Below are 24,887 nucleotides of genomic sequence, written 5' to 3'. Positions count from 1 at the left end.
GCTTTCCACAGGGATTGCACCATTTTACACTCCCACCAATAGGGAATAAGGATTCCAGTTTCTCCAAAACCTCGCCAGCATTTGTTGCTTGCTGTTCTGTTAAGTTTTGCTATTTTGACTAGTTGTTTTGATTTAATTTTTTAGAGTCTATTTTCTTTTCTGTAAAATGTACATTGAAAGTACCTGCCTCATTCATATGAGTTACTCACTAAATGTTAGCTTTTTTTATAACCTTAAGTCATTAATTGTAAACCACAAAATTAGAAGCTACTTGTTTATCTGCACTTCTCTACTTGTAAAAACCATCCGTGAAAAACAAAAATTGAAAGAACTTAAAATGAAAAAGTTTATGAAAATATATGTAACTCTTATACTCTTTTACCAAGAGGACAAGGTAAACAGATAATAAAACATGACTTTTCATATCACTGTTAAGATACTTGTTATGATGCTTATGTTTCTGATTATCTTTTTCTTTTTTACTAGTTGCATGATATCTCAGAATCGGAATTTTTAACTGAGGCTGAGATCATCTGTGATGTTGTGTGCCTGGTGTATGATGTCACTAATCCCAAATCCTTTGAATATTGTGCCAGAATTTTTAAGGTTGGTTTCTTTAATGACTCTTGTCTTTATATGGAGTTTAACTGTGTATGAAACTAGTAGAATTGTATTGTGTTTACTGACCAGGAAAATGCAATATATGTTGACCTTTTTAAAATGATACGTATCTGTTATGTACCTACCCTAAAAGTTCTGTTTCAGTTTTAGAGTGATAGGATCTCAGAATATTTAAAAAAGAAATTAAAAAAAGTTTTACATGCAATTCATATGTACATTATTGGTTGAGAACTGTATTAATTAGTGAAAGGTCATCCTGCCTGTTAGGAATACACATGAGGTATAGACTTCCAGTTACAACAAGACAAACAGCTAGAGTAAGGGAATAATAATACAGTCAGGATTATTGAGAAGATTCAGTAGAAGTGGAAAGCTGTTTATGCAAATGTTTATTTTATCATTGGTTCAAGTAGCAAAATACTGAACATCAAAACATGATTAAAAAACTGGGATGGTATACTAAACTAAAATAATATAGTAGAATATTAAACTACCTTAAAAAGAGTTATTTTGATTTATGAAGAACCTGAAGGATGCAGTATTACATTTTAAAATGATTGTGTTCACATGACTCAACTGTATGTTGTTGTTGTTATGTGCCATCGAGTCCCTTGCGACTCACGGCAACCCTATGTACAAGACTCTAAACGCCGTTCTATCCTGTGCCAACCTCGCCGTCCCAAACACACTCATTCCCACCCCTCCACTCACAGAATCGATCCGTCTCATCGAGGGTCTTCCTCTCCTGCGCCAACATGATAATCCCTCTCCAAGGACCAGTCCCTCCTTGCAACATGCCCAAAGTATGTCAGACGAAGCCTCAGAATCCTTGACTCCAGGGAACATTCTGGCTTCACCTTCTCCAGGACAAACCTGTTTGTTCTCCTAGCAGTCCATGGTATAGTCAATACTCTTCTCCAGCACCACAGCTCAAAGGCATCAATTCTCTTTCTATCATTCCTGTTCACTGTATAAACATACATAAATGCATGTGTATAAGAGCTAGAGGTTAGAAGTAATAAAAAAAGACAAATTGTCTTCCTCATTATAGAGGAATTTTAAGTAGATTTCGTTTTATTTTAAAAATTAGGTTGTAACTTATTAGCAATTGTAGTGAATCTGAAAAGTCAGTATATATGTATCTTGTTATCACCATTGAGAAAATGATCCTAATCATATTTATTAGAGGAGATTGACCTGGGCCCCTGCCAATTTTACCCCTTGGTTCACTTTCTGTCTTTGAAACGTGATGCTTTGATCATCCGGGAAGGGATTTTGGGTCTTTAAAAGTTTATAATTATGTTTTTCTTTTCTTTTTTATTAAACAGCAACACTTTATGGACAGCAGAATACCTTGCTTAATTGTAGCTGCAAAGTCAGACCTGCATGAAGTTAAACAAGAATATAGTATTTCACCAACTGATTTCTGCAGGAAACACAAAATGCCTCCACCACAAGCCTTCACTTGCAATACTGCTGATGCACCCAGTAAGGACATCTTTGTTAAATTAACAACAATGGCCATGTACCCGTAAGTACTTGATATGTCTTCATTTTCATGTTGCATGATTCATGATAACATTGCATGCCATTCTTAGCCACCAGAGTGTAATCTCTGTCACATATAAGTTGTTCAGCAACAGAAAGAGACTTTGTAATGAGAAGGTCCAAATTTGAGTTAATGTTCAGTTTTGTTTGGGTGTCAGAATAATAATTAACGTGAACAGTGCTTCTGACAATATTAACACATTGTCAGGCTGTAATTTATAGAGTAATAAAACAGCCTTTCCCCCAGCACCTCCCCACCAGAATCTTACTGTGATAAATGGGGTTGGCATGATGTTGCTTTATGTTTATAAGGCATTTGCATATGATAAAATTGATTTTATATTTTTTTGTTCATTGATCTTGGGTATATGAAAGCTCCTAAAACCTTTTATGAATTTGTTTTGGAGTTCCAGTACATTTTTTAAATGCTGTAAAGATCAGTTGTCATTGGAATTTCTCCTATTTAAATGTCTTACATTAAGTGTATGAGCCACAAATTTCATGTACATTTATTATATATGTATACATACATATGCACAAGCATATAACTGTGGTCATCTTTGTAGTTAAACTAACTGCCTGAAGATTGCATGGCTCTTAATGACATTTTCTGAAATAGTGTTGGTGTAAATTCTGTTTTGTAACAAGTTAGTTTCGCAGGCAGTGCGTTTCTCAGTTCTTTATAACTTAGGCTATTTGTTACTATGCTAGTATCTAAATTTTTTCTTCTTATAGAAATACAGTACATAAAATAGAATAATATAATGATCAAACATTGTTGTAAACCAAGACTGAGATTCTTTTTCCAGAAGATGTGAATTTGTACAGATAAAAAAAAATCATAAAATCTTACCTTTACTGCTTTTCCATTAACTTATACTTTAAAAAAAAGGTACCACAACCTCTTGAAATTCTATTTGTATAATAATTGGAAGACAAATCATTCCTATTACTATAAGATAAGCAAAGCCTCATTTCTGTTTTACTCTTGCTTTAAAACTCTCATGTATGTTATCTGCAGAGAGGATCATTACAGACACAGACTCTCCCGAGACTTGGGCAACACTGATAGAATAGAGAATTTGAGAAAAATCTGGGTCTTTCTAAAAACTGCTTTGTAAGTTACTTTTTCTTTATGGCTTCTGTGGGATTATGTTGACATTTTCTTATTGGATTACCAAATCTCGTTTCTTGACATAATTAATGTGTATATAATTATCTTGAAACGCACTGCTTGGTCAGGCATATTTCTGCCTAATTGTATCTATTCTGGTGTCTTTTTGTACTATGTTAATGTTCTGTTTTAATCTTAGAAATAACTGAAACTGTGTTCATGGTACATCTGCAGCTTTAAAATATTTTACTTGTTTGTGTGTGTGTGTGTATATGATAAATGTACATACATGGATACTTGTTTATATGACTAATCCCAAACTACTTCTCATGAAGCATCTCCTGTTGCTAAGCATACTTTGCATCCCTCCTTTTTTGGTGGGTGGAGCCTGATGTATGTTGAAGAGTCAGATTCAGTTTATTCAATTCAATAACAGATGGATTCCAGTATGACAGCTGGCAATGACTTAATGGTAGTGTTACACGCAGCCGTGCAAGTTCAGTTTCAAAAAGGAATTACTTGAGCCTATGAGAATTTTATTTAAAAAATTAATTTTTGTTTTTCTTCATATTGGGAATTAGGCATTATTGAGACGCTGCTAAGTCTCCACAACCATGCCACCGTGTGCTGTGGTCTCATCAGATCTCACAAAGTAAACCAAGTCAGACTGGGCCAGTTCTTTGACTAAGAAGCCTCTCAAAATCATCAGGTCTTACAGGAAGTGATGGCATTGATTCTACAAGCTAAACCAAGTCAGTCGGGCCAGCCCTTTGACTGAGAAGCCTCTAATAATGTTGAGGTGTTACGGTAGCTGGTGACCTTGATTTCTCAGGTGGCGCTCTTCTGAGTGGGTTGAGCACCAGTACATCTTTACAGGGTGGGGGCTGTGATGACCTTGTGTGAGTGAGTGGCTCTGACCACTTGAAGACCCTTATTTATTGTTAGGGTTGAGGTGAAAAGGGTTGACCCATGTGACTGCACCAACTAGTACAACTCCACTCAACCAGAAAGGAGTCAGAAAGATTCCCTAAATTTTATGTCTAATTTCAATTGGATCCATTGTTGATTTTTACATCCATACTCAATACTGTCATACTTAACTGCTATGTTTTGATAGCAGATGAAATTAACCCTGTATTTCTTTCAAGTGGAAATTTATGAAGCACTTTGCTTTCCTTTGGGAGCCAGGGTGCTTGATGAATTAAAGACGATATTCATATTTCCTCAGGGTTGAATATGCTCGTCTTTTGACGCTTCTGTGTATTTGTCACTCTTCTCCTTCCTGGTTTTCAGGCATGTGTGTATACTTTTTTAAGGGAAGAGGTGAAGGAAGAGAAGGTGGGAGTAGTTATTTAAATGTTAGCAAACTGTCTTTTTGGTGGGGTGCTAGAGCTTAGTCACTTTAAAAAAATCTATATAGATGAGGGTGCTGTCTATTGCTGTGCATATTTAGTCCACCAGAATGCCTATTATAGTAATTCCCTTCCCCTCCTTCCAAAAAAAAAAAAAACAAACCAAAAAACCAACACCACCATGGGCTGACTTTCTTTAGCTTTTCTTTAGGGAGGGTCGAGGGAGTTATTATTGCTTATTACTTTTTATTTTATAAATAAATGTGGAGTTATGTACAGCTTTAGCATGCCCCACACTATCTTTTTTTTTTTTTTAACAAAAAGTGTTGCTTATGCCTAAGTCTTTTTTTTAAGTTGGCACACCCTAATTTGTGCCATAGTTGTAAGAAAGAACTCAACTCCTGTCCTTCTGTGTGTTTTCGCAGCCATGCCCGGTTACGCTGTATGTGCACCTGCAACAGGTGTACATTTTGCATCTGTCAGAACTTCCTCAACTCAGACTTGCTGCAATCTGTAAAGAACAAAATCTTCACCGCAGTTCTTAACAGGTTCTTAACTTTATTTACTGGGTACCAGGCATTCTGTTAAAATACAAGAGAAAAAGAGTGGTTAATGATCTATCACACAGATGCTCACCACCATGACGCCAAGCCGACTGATGCTCAACCAAGTTCCACTCAAATCCTCACTGTGGTGACAATGTTTAGTTTGGGAAGCCTCCTTAGTAACATTTTTAAGTTAATAGGTATGTTTAGGCTGTATGATTTTCAATATTTTTCCATTAAGAAAGTTACATTTCATATTTCAGAAGATAATGTATATAAGGAAATTGAAATTTTTAGCTGAGTTGAAGAAATAAATTAGGATGTTTGTGCAAGGAAATTAGTACTGATCCCAAATAAAATATGTTGCTATATTTTCCCCAGCTTATGTTCAAATAATATATCTTAACTAAAACTATACTAATATGTTTACTAATATTTAAGTAGTACTTTGTGTTTGGAAAAGAAATTCTCTGGTCTTGAAACCATTTTATAATCATAATCTAATTTTATTTTTTAAGTACCTAAAACTTACTTGAAAGTACATGGTTTCTGGAAATGAGAATTATAACCAATTTTAAAGACTCAAAGGAATGTGGAAAAGATCTATAGTAACTGTTATACCAGTTTTTTAATTTTTTAGAATCAAGCCCAAAATAGGAACTATATAAATAAATAACTTTTTTAAAAGAACAAAAAACAAAAATAATATTTGTATGTTCCCTCAAAGTAATCAAATTAGAAGGTTATATTCTTCTTTTAGTTATTCTGTCTTGTTCAAATTGATTTTACCCTTTTTAAATGCAGTTAATAAGAGCCTGTGTAATATTAATTTGTATCTGACATCAAATTTTCATGTACTTAAGGATGAGTTGGGTTTTTCTAGTCATCCAGATGTCATTAGTGGCTCGAATTGATTAAGATGGAAGATACAAGCTAAAGAAAAGATTTGAGTTAGATAAAAGTAATTTTAACTTACCACTGGCTCGTTACTGACTAGCTAGCCACCAGTTGTACCAAATGAAAGGGATCATTTGTATCCACCAGCAGCTCATGAGTATTTTTATGAAAGAATGAGACTGTGTCTTAGGTCAGTCAAAAGCTGACTTGGAGGCATTTTAAAAGGGTCTCAGAGATATTTCGAACATAGCAGTTCTGTGGGATAAGAATGCAACCATCTCAAGTCACTGCTTTGAAGAGATCACCACACATACTTGGTAGTAAAGTTTTACTGTTCTTTGAGTGGAATCCTTTTAATAGCCCCAGACATTCTCTCATGACGACTGACTAAGCACCCGCAAGGCTAGTTCAAACCAAACAATATTCAGGAGCTCTGGTATTGGGAACCTTAGAGTCTAAACAGATTCTGGATTCATCTGGCTTACGCTTCCAGTGGAATGCCTTCCGCAGCCTTCCTGAGAGAGTGCTGTTTATCTGCTGATAACATTCCTCATTGAAGAGGAATTTTACTTCTGTTTTGTGTTTTTTTTTTTAACTAAAATATTTTCCCTATAACTTTCTCTCCTCTAGTTTTAATTCTGTCCTTTAGAACAACATACGACCATTCTACTCCCTCTTCAGCATAGCAATCCTTCAGGCATTTGAAGACGACCATCCTGTCTCCCCTAATTTCTCTTCTCCAGGTAGAACATCCCCATTTCCTTCAGCCTTTTCTTAAATTAGATGATTTAGTAACCTCATCATTCCTGATTGTCTCATCTGAAAGCCCGTAGGTTTTCAGGGTATTCCTTAAATGATGCCACCATGAATGGAGAACATTGCTCCAGATTTGGACATCATGTCCCACAGATAGGACAGTACCTGTCTACTGCATGAATTCCCGTTCCCCTGTTGACATGTTTATGTTGAGGTCAACTTAAATTTTTTCTTCCTCATAACAGTGCAGTAAAGGCAAGGTGTCCCTTATTGTCTAATTGTTTATTTGACCTTTTTAGTTAACTCTTTGGATCTTAATGCAGGATTACATATATATCCTTATTAAATGTCATATTCTTTTGAGTCATATGTTCTAGCTCAGTCATTTGAAACATCATTTCCTGTCATTTGTCATATTGTATAGCTCTCTCAACGTTGTGTTATTTGAAAATATGATAAATATATCTTCTTTATCTTTCAAGTTACTGGTAAGAAATAATGTCATATTGTCAGAGACGGAGAGAGAGAGCCCATGCACTAAAGTTAGTGAGCCTTAAGTACTCCACTGGAGAACTCTCTCCCCAATGACAAGCGCTCAAAATTCTTGGGGAAATTTTTGACTCAAATAAAAATGCATTCTTAACCACCCTACATTTTAACCTCTTATTACAGATTTCATGAAGGACTTTTTAAAAATCAGTATATCATTTCCACCACATTCCTTTGATTTACCAGTGTACTATTTGTATATAAATAGAAAGTGCCTTTTTTTTGTTGTCTGTCTGATTTTTTACTAATCCACCTTGTATCCTGGTAGCTGTAGCTCAAAACCACCGATTATTTTATTTACTATAGATGCTCTTGATTGGCCATATCTGCAGGTTGCTTTTGCCTCTGTCTTCGATTACAATTTTATTCTTAGGTTGATTTGGTCAGCTTCCAAATGAAATAGGTTGTGTGTGCCTTCAGTGGATCTCATTTACTAAAGGAAATGACTCTATGCAGTGGTCCTTAAAGAGAATTCAGCATGTTTTTCCTATCTGTTTGTGTGTTACAAGTAATACAATGATAATAAATATAAGCACACACTACTGACATATAATGATCAAGGATAGGAAGAGTGGAAAAAATAAAGATGAAGCAGCATCTTTTGCTGATCTGTCTCAGTATTTAAATCATTTATTTGATGGAAGTATAATAGAATTCTAGGTTTATATATTGACGTTTCTCCCAGTTTACGAAAGAATATAAGTAGAGTTAGGTAATGCCAGAGGTTTCAAAGAACCTACTGGTTCTGGATAATGAAAAAGAATGAATATCAGAAATAAGGATACTAAGGAGATAATGGCTAATTGTTGTTTTTGAGGCCTAGTGTGGCTAGGTCATCTTATTCTGTGAGATACTATGATTCAATTTTTGTGTGAAACTTTGTAATGTATAAATGATGTTGTGTGCCATAGCGGACCCTCCATTAGGTTTTCAGATACAGTAAATTGCATGGGAGGCAGTTGTCCATCCTTCTCCCACAGAGCAGCTAGTGGATTTAAACAGCATGCCTTTTGGTTTGCAGTGCAGCAGTTAACCAGAATATATTTAGTATTAATTAATATTAATCAGAATGAAACATGTTGACAGGATGATGCCAGTTCACTACCTCAGATTTGAAGATATCATTTAGAAGATATTATCATTTAAGATATTCATTTAGAATTGTGAATGTGCAAGTCTAAAAAAAAACCCCAAATAAACCAAAACACCTAGAAATGGAAGTGACTCTGACTTCTCAATATTTTATTCTTTTTCTATAAACAATTTGGCATGAGAAAGGAACCACCTTTCCCTAATATTTTTACAGTCTGTCATGTCTCTGATTTCAGGAACCTTTGTCTTAAATGTCACAAAGGCAAAAGAAGATTGCTTAGTAGTCATTTAAGAATATTTCACTGTGTTTCAATGAGAAGAATTCTCACTCTCCAATAAGTCTTACGTTTTAGTGTTTAGAAATCAAAGTTACCATGCCTACCGTTTTGTCTGGAACTATAAAAGAGCAAGTCTAAGCTGTCACTTTTTTTTAACCTAAATTTTTCTTAAATTTTGCAAAGACTAATTATTCATATATGGCTACTGATCTCAAATTAACCCATCATTTTATTCAATTTCTAACCTGTTCAGTCACTGTAATAGACCAGAGAAGATACAAGTTTGATACCATTTTCTCCCTCTACTCTGTTCTCCTGCCCCCCTATCGTAGTTGATTCAGTCCCAGTACTTAAGTACCTGCCTAGGATAGGAGCTTGCTCTGACCTGGAGCAGAATGTGAAGAGGATATTAGGTACCATCAGATCGACTACAACTCATAGCAAACTTGTGAACAGCAGATCTGAACTTTGCCCAATCCGTACCATCTTCATGGTCTATGTCGCCCTCAAGCTTATTGTGATAGTCACTCAGTCAGTCTTTCTCACAAAAAGAAGATGATGGGCCTCTCCACAGTTTTCTTTCAAAGAGGAAGGCCTGTCCCATCTTTGGGATTTAACTTTCTAATAAATCTACCTTGACATTTTTTTACCTTAAAAAAAAAAAGAGAGGATGATACAACACTTGGTTTTTAGGCCTTTTCTAAATACTCTGTCTTTTTTAAAACAATTTTTTTAAACCTTTGGTTATATTTTCGGTGATCTTAGTCCCTCCTACTAAAAAGAAAAGTGCTTTATGCTCTGCTGGAGAAGGAGGGGCAGTCTCCTCCTATAACAGTCAGATCCAATTTGACGGTACATACACACACACACACACACACAATAATAAAATAAAAATATATAAAAGTGCTTTATAAGCTGAACATAATAGGATTTATGCCTAATTATTTTATACTTAACACAGTTTCACCAGATTCCTTTCTGAAGCTGTTCATTTTTTTCCTTTTGCTCTTTCCCCAGAAAAGATTGTCTTTTTTCCTTGAGTATATATGTGCATGTTTATTTATATTATACACACCCACAACCACACACACAACATCACTGCCATCAGGTCAGTTCCAGCTCTGGAATAGAGTAGAAAGACCTTCTAGGGTCTCTGAGGCTGTAAATCTTTCTGGAAACTGAGGGCCTCATGTTTCTCCCATGGAGTGGCTGGTGGATTTGAACTACTGACCATTAAGTGTTGGCCACCGAGCACTTAACTCACTATCAGAGCTTATTAAGCTGCTTTACAGATAAGTAGAAACTAGCGATAAATTAAATTTTCTTCTAATTTATTTGAATGTGTATGGGCTTCAGCATGTGAGAAAGTGTTAAATTACACACATCTCTCACATACTACTTTGATTTGGGGGCATTTATGATCTCACATTTCAGATCTGGATAGGTTTATTATTTTCTTTAGAATATAAATAGCCAGAATTATTTGATCTTTGGAGAATTATTAACACATAGTCAGATGGTTTTAGTCTTTGAGAATGCTTTCATTTCAAATAATGCAAACTGTTACAGGGAGGGAAATATCTCTGAATATATTTAAATACTTTTTCACATGTACCCTGTCACATTTGGTTTTTTGTTAGTTTTTTCCCTCTCTTTTTTAATCCAGTAAAATGGTGTAGGCATGAGCTTGATTGTTGGTTTGAACTACCCAGGATTTTCACTTAATAAATCTTTATTATTCTAACTTCAGGACACTCCTGTTTTGTGCATGAAAATGTTACTTGGATGTAGTGTGCCTTAAACTTTTAATCTGTCCTCTTTTAGGTGTTCATTTTCATTTGTCTGTGCCACTTAGTCATTTTCTTTTAAACCCTCCTAATCCCTTTCTCTAAGTAATGTTTCCTTATCAATCCTCCCACCCCTCCTAATCTAATTTAATCAGAAATTGTTTCTTTTGAAGTTCATTATTGTGTTGTGTCTTCCTTGGGTGCATATTTTGGGGTCAAAATGTCTTTCATCTCATGTGCCATTAGCTATGTAAATTCTTTTTCACATTACTCAGGTCTAGTAGTGTCATTTTACTTCAAGAATCAAGTGCATAGTTCACACTGAGTATTCACAGTGACCCAAAAGTAGGATGGAGATCCTTCAATCTCATTATTCTTTTTTCCTATTCTTTAATATAGTGTTAAAATTAAATGTATGTGACATTTAATTAGTTGTTGTGTACCGCTGAGGTGGAACTGACCCATAACTCACCTTCAAGCGAGTTTTCAGAGGCAGTTGCTTAATTGCACAGGAGGAGATTGCTCATCTTTCTCCCATGGAGCAACTGGTGGATTTAAACAGTGTTCCTTATGATTACTGCACAGCTTCTTAGGGCTAGGCCACCAGAAACATTTACAGATGTATTTCATTGGTTTATATGAATGTTACTGCTTTGATCATCACCCATATTCCTCCTTTATGAACTCCTGTTACTTCGTAGAAATGACCTTTTTACTCTGTTAGACCAAAATGCTGAATTTACAAAGGATTACTGTATGATAGTTAATCTAGAAATCTAATGTTACAGAGATTCTGTTGAGAGTAAGAGGTCTTGGTTAGTAAAATGTGTATTTAAGTCGTTAGTGGTAGTTTCATTTGAAACTTCTACATTCCCTTGCAGAAAGGGCCTATATAAGACTTTTCTTTCCATTTGGATGTTGTATCCTAAATTTAAAATTATGCGAGAATTTACATTATAGATTGCTAGTATATAAGCTGCTGCTGCTTCCAAGTTTAGAAGCTTTTCTGTTTGGCTCCTATGTTAAGCAACATGATAGAATTTATCTAATCTCTTAAAGTATTGATGGTTAACATGCAGGTATTGGAGCGTTCCCTATGTAGCTACGATCATCTATAAATTTCAATTCTTCTGATGCTTCATGAAGTATTTCTTGACCCTGGTGCACTCCTTTGTCCTTTTCCAAAGTATGTTCCTATTTAGGCATGCTCAGTTAACAGCTTGCTTATGATTTATGTTGTAATTTATCTATGTTGGGTGCGTGCTCTATTTTGGCTTCTTTAATGTATTTTGAGGATTGTCTTATTAAAATACTTCATGTCTGCTGGTTGCTAGTTCCATTAGAATTATCATGATTAAATTAAAATTATTTCTTAGCAGTGGCCTCATTTCTAATAGATCTAGAAAATAATTCACCTGGCAAAAACAGGCATAAAAGACAGGAAGGTTCAGAAAATTTAAGAGATATTTTATATACATAACATACATCCAGAAAACATTATTTTAGTAATTTCAGTATAGTTTTTAACTTGAGATAAGTAGTTGCAAATAGAAGAAAAGGCTATATTTAATATCTATAAGCCCTGGCAACTTAACCACACATGCATTGCAATTATGTAGACTTTTGCAAAATATTTTACTCTTAAAAATTCATATCTGAGATTTATCTATAGATAGACTTTTGAAAGTAGAAGACCATTTGTATTAGTGCATTGTATACTTCAGAATTGGATTTAGAAAGAGTAAAATGCAGAGAGAAGAATGAAAACTAAGAGACGAAAATTGTTTCTGCAGAGTTGTGTGGGAGGACTGGTGAAAGTGGCTCTCTGGGAGCCTTGGATGTGGAAGACTCTTTTTAAAATCTTTCCATTTCCTCCTCTTGAGTATGTTCTACACTTTTCCTTCCCTCCTGATTACCCAGTAAAACAAAGATAACTGATACCTAGGCCCTTCTGAAATTCTTCCCCTTCCTCAGATTCTATTATTTGTGGACTGTTAGGTCTTTACATACAGTTTTTATGTTCCAGATATTATACTCAATAATATTTTCTGTTTACTGTTATTTAAATATATGAGCCATCTATCTATTTCATATAGTCAAACAATTTTTCATTTAATTCTTTCTTGCCTGAATTTTGAAATCTTTTCTTCTCTCTGCGTTTTTAAATAGCAGTCTTAATTAATACCCTAATTGTCAGCAATTTTAATTTACCAGCCCCTCTGTAAGAGAAGGACAAGGCAACCTGTCCCATAAAGATTATAGCTCAGGCATTTGCAAGGGGTAGTTCTACTCTGTTTTAAAGGGTGGTTTTGAGTTGGAAAGGACTCAGTGAATGAGTTTGGTTGATTGGTGTTATTAACGATTCCCCAAGCCCAAACATGCTGTTGGGCTCCACCATTTAAGGAGAATTTGCCATCTAATATACAAATAGACCCTCAGTAGTTCTGAGCCAAAAATCCAATATCCCAGACATGGAATTTTTCCATGTAAAAGATTGAAAGCTTTGGCAGGCTACAAATGTTTAATTAAAGGCCTATCCTAGCACTTAATCTTTATTTCTTATGTTCCCAAAAGAGATTTTTCAGAAAGAATTGACATCATTTCCCACAGACTAGGGAAGTTTGGTGATTCTGATATATCACTGCAAAGAAAGAGAACCTTTACTCACACACACACTTGAGCTATTCAATTCTGGGAAGTATATCTTAAGGAGAGTATCCTAAATATAAAGAACAGCTTTATTGTGGAAAAATATACCTCACTTTATAGTCATTAATAAATAGTGATAGCCAGCATAGGATGATGGAATATAACGCAGCTATTTAAAATTATTTTTCCATGATAGATTTTTTTCAGAATCTTTATATTATAGTAAATTTTAATAAGAATGTAAAGTTATAAATATTACACACATTGTGTTTGCAATTGTATACTAAAAATACAAAGAAAAAGTAAATGCATCAGATTTCAAATTGTTGCCTTTTAGTATGTGATAGGACTGTGGATGATATTTTTTCCCTTTTCGTTATTTTCCATATGTCCTATATTTAGCATCTATTACCTTTATAACCTTCAAAAAAAGTAAACTTTAAGGAAAAATAGGAAGAAAAAGCAGTAAGTTAGTTTATTCTGAGATGTTATTTTATGAGTTAATTTGAAAGATTTATGCTTTTGAGCTGAGGAAGAATTCTTTTTTGCTTGCGTTTAGAAATGAAGGAGGAAGCAGTTTTATGAAATTCTTACTCTGCTTCTGCTTGAGACCCAAAATGAGAGGCATGAATCAATTCTTGATACTAACTTAGGGAAAACATTGAAGATCCTACTATTCACTGTTCAGGTGTTATCAGTTAGCTGAGCAAAAGCAAATGTGCTGTTTTAGAAATTGAACCTGATTAGTGCAGTTTTTAAAGGCATAAATAGCTGTCTGGGTAGTTTTCCAAGTCCAAGAGTGTTTTCAACATTGATGGAGCTTTTGAAATATGTTTTCTGAGTTACTAGTCACTTAAAGTTTTAGAGTAGTTACGTCTTGAGTATTTCTCTATAATTTATAATACATCTCTGTTTTTCCTTAAGCGAAGGCTGTGCTACAGCTTGGGGAAAGTACTAATTGCTGTCTTGAAATTTAAAGAAAACTAAGCAATAAAGTCAGAACATATTGTTTCTTGAGTGGTAATACTTTTTCTTAACATATAAGTAAGGGAGCTGTATGAAACATGCTCACATTTAAATAAATTGTTAATTGTTTAATTATTGTTTATAGGTGGCTTAAGCCCTAATCTCACTCCTCCCTAAATTTATAAATAGACATAAAAATGAAAACCAAAACGCTCCATCAGTAAAGCTGTGTGATTATCACAGAGAAACCAGAGCTTTAATGCACCGTGCCCTCACTTTGTGTTCTCTGCATTCTTGGAATCTAGAAACCTAGAGAATCTGATTCAGTGGCCTCTATATAGAGTCCATGAGTTTGGGATGTTGGAGTCAATCTTTCATAATCTCAAACTATACATTTGCAGGTTTAGGTAGTCCAAAATTATAAGCATTTAGATTCTTTCTGACTAATACTTGTTAGACCTGTTTAAATAAATATTTACAGTCATCACTTATAGTCACGTACTGCTGGTGGTAGTAATTTCAAGGACTTCTCAGTGTTTTAGCTGTATCAGGGACAGCCTGAGGGGGTTTGTGTAGAGAATGTATACAACCATTTTAGGTTTCTTTGTCCAGGAGGTGACTGTTTTAAAAGAGTACATGTAGACAGATAAAATTTTGGCTAAGTTTGGCAATTCTGCTATAGAATTCATTTATTTTAAATATAGAAGGCATGAGATGCATCACATAAGGTGGCAACTCAGTTTATATATGGGCGTTTTAATCCAGAGATGTTATTTTGAGTCCCCTTCTTCTGTGAGCTCTGCTGTGAACCGCAAATTGTGTGCATGTGTGTGTAAAAGGTTAAGAGTCCTGGTAGCGGAGTGGGGTGCCACGCTGTTAGCCACCGACGAAGGCAGTATTACTCACCAGGTGCACGCCATCAGCTCTGTGGAAGATTCTATCTTCATGGAGTCGTCCCGTGGTCCGCTTTTTCTTGAAGCCAGGTAACAGTTCCCACAGCCAGTGAATTGACCTTGGAGTTTTTCCAAATGGAAAAACCAAAACCTAGTTCTTCTCTTCCCTAACTTAAAATAAAAATAATAAAAAAAATAAGGAAAACACTGCCTGTTGGGAAAACTAACCTGCAAGGTGGAATGAGCCTATGTTATTACTTTACTTTGTACAAAAATAATTCTGTAAGGAGAGATTGGAGTGCTGTGTGTTGTGTTTTGCTGTGATGATAAGCATGGAACATTCTGGCTTGTAAGTTTGTTTTCAAAGGATATACACATCGCATTTTGTGACAATTAATCTGACTGTTCACTCTATATCTGAGGCAAAGTAGTTTTATCATTTTGTGCTCTTGGCTCTTAAACCTTTTGCATATGCCAGTGTCTTGGTCTTCTAATGACATTTCACTTTTGCTTCAAATCTGTTTAATTTGATTGTAAAGTTAACAATACTTTCTCTCTATGCTCCTGATTCTGCAAAGTGTTCTACTTCAGCTCAATTGTGTTCCCTTAAATAAAACTAAAGCGACATTTGAAAAAATGTTCCACCCTTTGCTTTAGAGCTTTATCTTCTTTGTGGTAAGCTGTCATACTTGAGACTCTTGAGGTGCTTAGCGGCGTTATTAACTGAGCATGCTCACAAACGCAGTTTGTGGTAAAGGCTGTCCCCGTTCCTGTCATGCCTATGTCTTCCTTTGTGTCATTTACCTTCCAGCCCATCTTGTTACATTATGTCCTTTAGTTGTTACCATTGCCACTGCCTGTCTGACTAACAGTAGGGCTTGGGGTTTTTGTGTTCTTATTTAAATATTGATAACCAAATTAATACAAACCAATTTTTTATCTTCCCTACCCTTGCCGGGATTTTTTGGTAAATTTCTGTGGGAATCAATATTTCCCAAGTTGACTTTAATCATTACTCTTAGAAAAGTATGGTCACTTGTCGCTTAATTGGTTACTAGACAGCCCTGAGGTTTCTAGGGGCAAGAGGTTGTACACTTTTTCAGTTCTGTGAAACTGACACTTGGAATTGTGGGAACTCAGGTCCCACCTCTCATTTGAAGGCCTATGCTGGGTGATTAACTCTGCATTTCTACTATTAAGAAAAATGTATTAAAAGTTCAATATTGCCTACTCTAAAACAGTAGCTAATTGCGAAGACATTTGTCTTTAGTCGTTTCTGTATTATGCCTTTTACATAAAATATGATTAAGAAATATATATACGGGGCTGTATGGACCAATGGTTTTAGTGAGCGTTGCTGTATGCCAGTAACCTGACAAGTGTGCTGATACTTCCCTAAAAGTAGACAGTGACGTGACTGGTATGAGGTGTTCACACTAAGCATGTTTTAAACATTACTTTTATTTTCTAACTACAGGCATGTGACACAAGCTGACCTCAAGAGCTCCACGTTTTGGCTTCGAGCAAGTTTTGGTGCTACTGTTTTTGCAGTTTTGGGCTTTGCTATGTACAAAGCATTATTAAAACAGCGATGATTTAGGGGAAAAAAAATTACCGGCCCTACCAAAAAAAGAATACCTTTATGTACATTCTGAATGCTTTAAATTCTGCTAGAGATATTGAAATATTTATACATGCAGTTACTTTATTAATATTTGTAATTCATGCATAAGAGTATTTTAATGATAGTTCTAACTGCAGTATTGGCTAGCATATGGAAAGAAAACTGCTTAACAGCCAAACAAAAATGGCTAAATTTTAGAGGCCAAAAGGGAATATTTTGTAAATAATGTACATAGTCAGGCAAGATATGGTCTCCCAAACTGCAGTCTAGAAATGGTGTTTCTAGACACTTCTACATTGTATCATCAGTACTCAGTTGGCTTATTCTCCTAGGTTTAAGTCAGCCCCCGAGATTGTATTTGCTCATGGATCACTTATTTATTTCCCACTTACTCAGAATGATCCTTCTCTAAGTACACAAGGCACAATTTGCCATTTTCTCTCCGTTTTTAAATACCAGTGAGTTAGTGTCAGCTTACCAACACAACTTCCTTCCAAGAAAAAGGGATCACCTATGGTAGTCCTTGAAGCCTTCGTACAATCTAGAAAAGTGTATAGCTGAGTGTGAGGCTCTCCTCTGAGGAAGGGGTAAGCCAAAAGCAATTAGCAGAGGCAGAATCCATGTGATTATGTTGCTTTGTTTGTCAGTATGTTGAATTTTATAGCCCTTTGAATCAAATGAGAAAAACCGTTTGTATATTATTAATGTTTTTAGTTTAAATAAACAGTCACCATTACTACTGTTGGATTTCCTCCCAATGTGTAAATCATTCTATAATGGCCATGTCTATTATAGTATATTGCAGCAACTGCATGTGTCATGAAGTGTTCTCTGTCTGGCTAGGGTAACCACGATGCAGCACTTTTTATAAATGATAAAATAAATCTAATAGATATAAACTCTCATGATAAACTATTTTTTTTTCTCATCACCAACCTTTTCAAGTATTTAAATAAATAACTGCTGTGTACTGTGATCTGGAGTTTTTTGTTTTCCAAAATAACTACCTCTGTGTAGATATAAGCAAGAGTCTCCGGTTTCTCTTTCTTACCTTGAAAGTTTTGTTAGCTTATTTGTTTAATGCTAAAAGATAATACTTATTAAGGAACAAGGCATAGGTGGTTTGTATGTAAGGGGAAATAGATTCTTCAAAGAGACTAATCCTTTTCCTCTACAGATACTGAACTCAGGTGATTTCTAGAGGAACAGACATGTTTATTCTCCTCTAAAATAAATTTCCCCCTTTGCTCTTCTGAGGATCGCTTCCTTCCGAGATCTCACTTCCCGAGCAGCGAGGGATGGCATAACTTACAGGGTATAAACTTGTGAAATAATATGTCGCATATTTACTTCCTTCTCTATTTCCCTTCTCCTCATTTTCATTCCAAATTTGATCAAAAGAAAAATTAAGCAAAAATTAGTGACTCCTCATTTTTCATTCTCTAAGAGATTATCATTGATTGACTAAAACTTCTCACTTATGTGGTTCTCAATGACAGCTAAATTCTTCCTTTTACATTCTCTCAATTCTTTCTCCTCTTTAACCTGAAAGCACATTCTTCAAAGCAGCTCTGACTTTTAGCAGCCGTTTGAACAGCAGATCAGAAACCTACCTTTTCCAGTAGCATCCTCACCATCTCCGACATACTTGGACCCATCATTGCTGCAGTCACTGTCAATCCATCTTGTTGAGGGTCTTCCTCTCATATCCACTTGAGGGACTAGTTAATGTGGAAAAATACATCAACCAATATAGTAATGGGCTTCATCTGGTTTTTCAATTTGCTCAGGAGATGCAAACTTGGAAGATTACTCAGAACGTGAGGAAAACAAACTTAAGCACTGAAAGAACATCTTTCACTTTACACCAATTACATTATCTTAAATGGGCAATTCTGAGGCTGCTTGCTGCAGTGTTGTAATGAATAGTAAGGCAGGCATGGGAAGACACATCATTTTAAACGATTTGTGTGATCCTACTGCATAATGTAATAAGTTGGTTTTACTTAGCCCATCAGGAATCTGTTGCTATATTTCATTTGTGTAGCTTTCCTTTTTTTAATATTTGACTTGTTGGTTCTTGTGAACACTGCAGTAGGAATGGGTTCTGATGTTAGGAGTCTGGGGAGCATATAACCACCATACTGAAGTGACCTGTGGAAGAGGCAGCAAGAGGAAACTTACTTTTGTGAATCTGCGCAGCCCTGTCAGGACAGGGCACCGAGGAGGACGTACCGCTGGTGAGGCAGGCCTGAACAAATGCAGAACTTTTTTCCAGACCTGGGGAAAGCGGCTGAGTGTTGAACAGCAGAGGCAAGAACAGGTGAGTGGTCTAGCTCTGGTAGAGCAGAAATGTTTTCTAAACAGGCCTTCAGATTACAGGCGGTGCTGCTTTTGATGTCCCTTATGTTTAAACCATGTTAAATCACAAGGGGAATAAATTGCCCAAGGAACAACTGGTGGATTTGAACTGCCAGAGAGGCCTGACGTTTGGTTTAGCAGCATAACACCCTATGGACTACACCTCCGAGCACCCTTAAATCATACTAAGTTACTGTAAAGATATCTAAAACATACAGCAAGACAAGAAATTTAGAACCTATGTGAAGCAGAAACCTGTCAGAGAAGGGAAACTGAAATATTACCCAGCAATAGAAATGCTGCAAGACTGCACCCTGTCAGAGGAGAAAAACTTGTGAAATCTGGACAGACCAGGTGGTCTTCTTGAGTTCTGCCTCTCCCAGGTTTCACTGTAGATGCAGAACGTGATAATAAGTACGTGACCTAGTTCTCAGAAACATGTACACTTACTTGGTATCAACTTGAGTGTTTAATGGTGCATAGATCTTCAGGAAGCTGATTTGGGACTAGGTCATTTTTGAGAAGCACAAATCAGTGTGTTCAGTGTAGTATATTTATGGTGTGGAAGTGCTCCACACAGGCCACCTGAGATCTTTCTAACACCCTGATTCACGGTCCCAGTAACCTGCTTGTTAAAACACCAAAGGTTGCGAGTAATTCTTGACTCTTTGATTCCATCAAAAGTCACCATGGGTGAGAATGAGCATCTGTTAACCTACTTGGCAGTCTCCAGCCTGTGAGCAGCACAGTAAGGTAACTTCTCTAGGGTAGTCTTGATGTCAAACACTGTCCCTTTATTCCCTCAGTACACTCAAACTTGTCACACCCAGTTATTTTTGGTTCCAAAAATACAGACACTTTGCTAAATGAGAGGTCTGACATTAGGAAACACTTCCTAACTTCATAGTGCCATTCTGATTCCCAGCTAGTTTATATACAAAGGCAGTTTTTCTTTGCATTTTTTTTACTTAAAAGGCAACATTTTAGATTGAGAGGTTTCATTTATAAGTTAACAGCAAAAAAGATAAAGTGATCATTGCAGCCTTATTTCCAGCTCTTACATTGAAACAGGTGAGTGTTGCTTCATTCCGTGAGACAGGGAAGAGACTTCTCTAGTATTTATATTCATATAATTAGCGATTTAAGTCTAAATGTAAAATCAGATCTCCTGTTGGTTCTGAGAGGACATTCTCCTTTTCTGAAAAATTGCACATTACTAATCCAGCCATGGCTCAAGTCCAGTGATGTCTTTAAAAGGGAAAAACAGTGATAACACTTTTTAAATTGAAATTACAATCAAAATTTTTAAGTTTGATCATATTTATTTAACTCCAGCCTATTTAAATCTTAATTCAAGACTGTCCAACAAAAATATGTCAGCCACTTATAATCTGAATTCTAGTCTGTGAGTTCAATTTAAATATAATACATGAAAAGAAAAAAATATTATCTGACATTTCTGTTTCAGAAGTAAGACAGCAACCAACTAATACTCACTGGGAGCTTTCTTGAGATAAGCTATCTACTTACCAACTTATTGGCTCCTTAATGCAGGCAAAGATAATTTTTGTTCCAGGATACACATCTTGGGATTCTCCAAATACTCCTTCAGTGTGCCCTCTCCCCAGGGGATACCTTCCTTTTTATTGGCCTCTGTGTAAGAGAATCCAGGGGCTTGCCCAGTCTTCCACTCAACAGACCATGCAGATTTGGCCAAATTTTGTGTGTGCCTCTTTCCCCCCTACAAATGCAGCACCAAGTACACTTCTGGACAAAAATCTTCCCCTTCTCAACATCACCCGTTTTTAATCAGTCTCTTGTGCACCTTGAAGCCAGATGTCTCGCTCTCTACAACAGTAGTATTTTACTCTGCAGACTTGATCTTCTTTTTTTTTTTTTAATTTTATTATTTTGTGTGTGTGTGTGTACCGTCAAATCAGATCTGACTGGTACAGGAGGAGATTGTTCCTCCTTCTTTAGCAGAGCATCTGGTGGATTCGAACTGTGCACCTCTGGGATTGCAGTACACCTTCTTGCCACTAGGCCACCAGAGCTCGCCAGACTTGATCTTCTTTAGCAGACACAGTGGCAGGAATCTGGCTGTGGAATTGAGAATCTGCCACTCTTCCTAGTTTGCTTGTCCGCACACAAGTAGGAAGTGACACCATTGTTTTAACAGTTTATATATAATTTATAATCAACCCTTGAAAGTGCTTATTAGGATGATTTAGGTATACATGCTATAGCATGACTCCTGGGCCAACAAACTTTTTTGGAAAGCTCCAGCTAGTCAGTATCTGAGGCTGTCACAACTCAATTTGTGAGGAAGCAGCCATAGATGATAAGTAAACAACTGGGCTAGGCTGTGTTCCACAGGCCCTGTTGATGGACACTGAAATGTTCATTTGATGTAGTTTTTACATGTCACAAAATAACCTTGTGTTTTTTTTTTAACCACTTAAAAATTTCAAAAAATTATTCTTCATTTTCAGATCGAATAAAACTGTGAGCCAGATTTAGCCAACTTTTCCCCATCTATCGTGATGTTGTTCATTGTTCCAGTTGTGGAGACTTGTTTTATGTGGTGGTATAATCCATACTGAAGTCTTTGATCTTAATCAGGAAGTACTTCAAACCCTCTTCAGTTGTAGTAGGCAAGGTTGCGCTATGTGTATATTGCAGGTTTATAATTGGCTTTCTTCCAATCCTGATGCCAGATTTCTTCTTTAGATAGCCTAGCTTCTTAGATTATTTGTTCAGCATATGGACTGACCAAGTGTGGTGGAAGGCTGAAACCCTACTGTATACTCTTCTGATTTTAAACCACACAGTGTACCCTTGTTCTGTTCAAACAACTGCCTCATTCTTCGTCAATGTATAGATTTTCCATAAGCACAGTTTAGTGTCCTGGAATTCCCACTATATGCAGTGTTAGCCATAAATTGTTATAATCCACATGCTTTGCGTAGTTGATAAAACACGGTAAGACAAATATCTTTCTGATATTTTCTGCTTTCAGATTAGATCCATCTGACATCAGCAATGATATCCATCATTTTACATCCTTTTCTGAATCTGGCTAACAGTTCTGTTGATGTAATACTGCTATCATTTTTTTTTAATTATCCTCAAGATTTTACTTGCATATGATATTATTTATATCGTTCAGTAATTTCCACATTCACTTCCTGATTATACTTTTTATTTCTTTATATTTCAGAATAAAAAAATTAAATCATAAATAAACCTTAAAAATCCATGTTTCTATACCACAAACTGAAGCAAAAAACAAATAAACAAACAAAAAAGCTTGCCAGCGAGCTCTGGTGGCCTAGTGGCAAGAGACTACACTGCAGTCCCAGAAGTGGGTGGTTCGAATTCACCAAATGCTCCGCTGGAGAAAGAGGGACAATCTCCTCCTGTACCAGTCAGATCTGATTTGATGGTACACATGCAAAAAGATGACAAAATAAAATTTAAAAACAAAACAAACACAACAACTTACCAAAGCCACAGAATTAATCTATATCAGAGCTAAGGCTGGAACCTAGGTAACTTGACTCCCAGTTCAGTGCTCCTTCCACTGTAGAATGTAGCCTTTGACAGCCTGCCTGTATCCTCTATGACTAATGAATTTATAACACGATCGGTTTTAAAAGGCAAACCTCAGAAAACAAACACTGAAGAGCATAGACCTTTCTATCACCACAGAGGGTTAAAGTTAGCAAGGCAGATATTCTGGCAACTTTCCAGTTCCTCTGAGGCATGTTGCCTTCATTTCTGGTAACTGTCACCAGGTAATTGATGGTGTCTATTTAAGGGAGTGCAGGCATAGTGGTTAGGTTTATTTCCGGTACAGGTATTTGAGAGAACTAAGGGTGTATGTCTTCTATCACACACACTCTTTAAGCTTTTTGTTACATTGCTCTTCAATTGTTAAATTGCGTGGGGTTGGGGGGGGGGGGCGCGGAGAGAGAATCATTTTTATAATGGAAATGTACCTTGGAAAAGGGGCTTTAAATAAGGGGAGAAAATTCCCAGAACAAGAGTTTTGTCACTAACTTCACTATCTTCATTCGTGATCAAGTTAGAACTGATGCATAGATGACCCTCTAATGGGTTTCAGAGATACCTAATCACACTGGAGCAGATAATCCATCCTCTTGCAGATCAGCTGGCAGATTCAAACACACAACATTTCTCTAACCTGCTTCCTCTCGAATTTCGGAGACCTTCAGCCTCTTCTGACCCAGCTGTACTACATTGTGCAGAGCAAGGTAGCGGAGTCTTTGACCCATGTCTCATTCTCTACTGACTCCTTCCTGGTGGCACTGTGCATCACACATTGCACTGCTAACCAGTAGTTAAGTGGTTCAAATCCACCAACTGCTCTGCAGGAGAAATGGGATGCAGCCTGCTTTTGTAAAGATTTACAGCCTTGGGGACCTGAATGAGAATCGGCTCAATGGTGATGGGCATTTTGTTTTCAAGATGTCTTCTTTTTCTCTAAATTCTCAGTGTATGGTCCTGTCACCCAGCAACTAGTAAAGAATATAGTTTCAGGCCCACCTCGCAGTCCTTTCACACTCCTCCTGGTGATTGTCATGTGTGCTAGAGCCTGTGCACTGGGCATGGTGGAAGTCAGAGTGGCTTAAATACAGTCTTCTCTCACAAAGAGCTTATCAACCATGTAGGTAAACTGAAGTTTCCTAAGTGTAGTAGTTGAGTTTTCTTAAAGCAATAATTAAGTTATGCAGATGGATAACTTAGAGAAAGCTAGGGTGAAATCCACATCTCCATCTAGTTTGCAAGGCTCTTCAGGCCTCACCCTAGAGCAGGTTTGCAGTCCAACCTGCATTGAGCTCTGTGACTCTGCCCTAGCCAGAGAGAATGCCTTCAGATCTAACAGTGCACCAGCTCGCTCCCCACTGTGCCTTTGCTGCTGAGGCTGCCAGAGTGGGAAAAGAGGGCTCTTAGTGTTCGGTATACATCTGTCCACTTCACCCCACTGTTCACAGTGGCATTGCTCTCAACCTGTGCTTTATCCCATTGTATGTTGTTGATTCTGGCTCATAACGCCCTTCATACCAGTAGAATTGCCCCACAGGATTTTCCAGACTCTAATCTTTATGAGTAGGTCAACGGGGGTGGGGGAGTTCACTCTTGACTGGTGTGTTCAAACCAGACTCTTCTGGTTAACAGTGAGTACTCAGCCACTGTGCCACCATGGCTCCTTGCTTTGGACTCTCTCTGTTACTCAATCTCGAGATTCCATTAAAGGGTTTTAAGCAGGGAAATGGCGCACTAGATTAAGTGTCTGCAAATCGCGTGTTCCCCTGTCTGGGAGGAAGAGAGAGCAGATCCGGTCTCCTTTCCCAGCCACAGCCTTCCTGACAGTGAATGGAATCCTGCTGAGTGTCCTTCGACCTTTAAACTTCCCCAGGGTGATGCCTATCTGTGTCTAACTTAATTTCCTTGATTTAGGCAACCAGTTCCCAAGAAGAAACTTTATTCAGTCACTGTAGCCCTGGTTGAATACCAACTAGTCTCTTAAGAAAGTAATTCATCGCCTAGCGTGATTGTGGGTGCCCACCAGGCTGCACATGTGAGGGTGGTAGAAGAGTACAGACTCATGAATTAAGACCTGAGTTTGATGTCCAGCTTTGACATATTCCTTGTGCAAATTGCTTGACCTTTCTGCGTCCTTTTCTTCACTTTTAGAATGAAGACTGGCTTTGTTGTGCACATTCATTGCGATCCGCAGGCAGTGACTACCTGATGGGTGTTATTTCAGCTCCCTCCCCAGAAGAATAGGAGACCTGCGTCCCCACAGCGAGCACTAGAGGGTGACAAGC

At 36.8% G+C, this 24,887-nt stretch overlaps 1 protein-coding gene across 7 annotated transcripts in view; it reads left to right on the top strand.

The window, feature by feature from the left end:
• RHOT1 (ras homolog family member T1) overlaps positions 1 to 17,691 on the top strand; it is a 78,870-nt gene extending 61,179 nt beyond the window's left edge. For 2 of the 7 annotated variants that reach the window (XM_006890928.1, XM_006890931.1), the window contains exons 17-20: positions 487 to 606; positions 1,950 to 2,152; positions 5,061 to 5,183; positions 16,525 to 17,691. In XM_006890928.1, coding sequence (XP_006890990.1) covers positions 487 to 606; positions 1,950 to 2,152; positions 5,061 to 5,183; positions 16,525 to 16,642 — 564 coding nt within the window. In that variant the 3' untranslated portion in view covers positions 16,643 to 17,691. Of the gene's footprint in view, positions 1 to 486; positions 607 to 1,949; positions 2,153 to 3,190; positions 3,287 to 5,060; positions 5,184 to 16,524 lie in introns of all 7 variants that reach the window. The other 5 variants (XM_006890929.1, XM_006890932.1, XM_006890930.1 and 2 more) reach the window with 3 other exon arrangements.
• The last annotated feature ends 7,196 nt before the right edge of the window (positions 17,692 to 24,887 follow it).

This window comes from Elephantulus edwardii, unplaced genomic scaffold (genome assembly GCF_000299155.1).
Source record: "Elephantulus edwardii isolate Elephantulus edwardi_28Jun2011 unplaced genomic scaffold, EleEdw1.0 scaffold00094, whole genome shotgun sequence".
NCBI classification, from domain to species: Eukaryota; Metazoa; Chordata; class Mammalia; order Macroscelidea; family Macroscelididae; genus Elephantulus; species Elephantulus edwardii.
The sequence above is the reverse complement of the archived record's forward strand: the minus strand, read 5'-3'. Positions and strand labels throughout refer to the sequence as shown.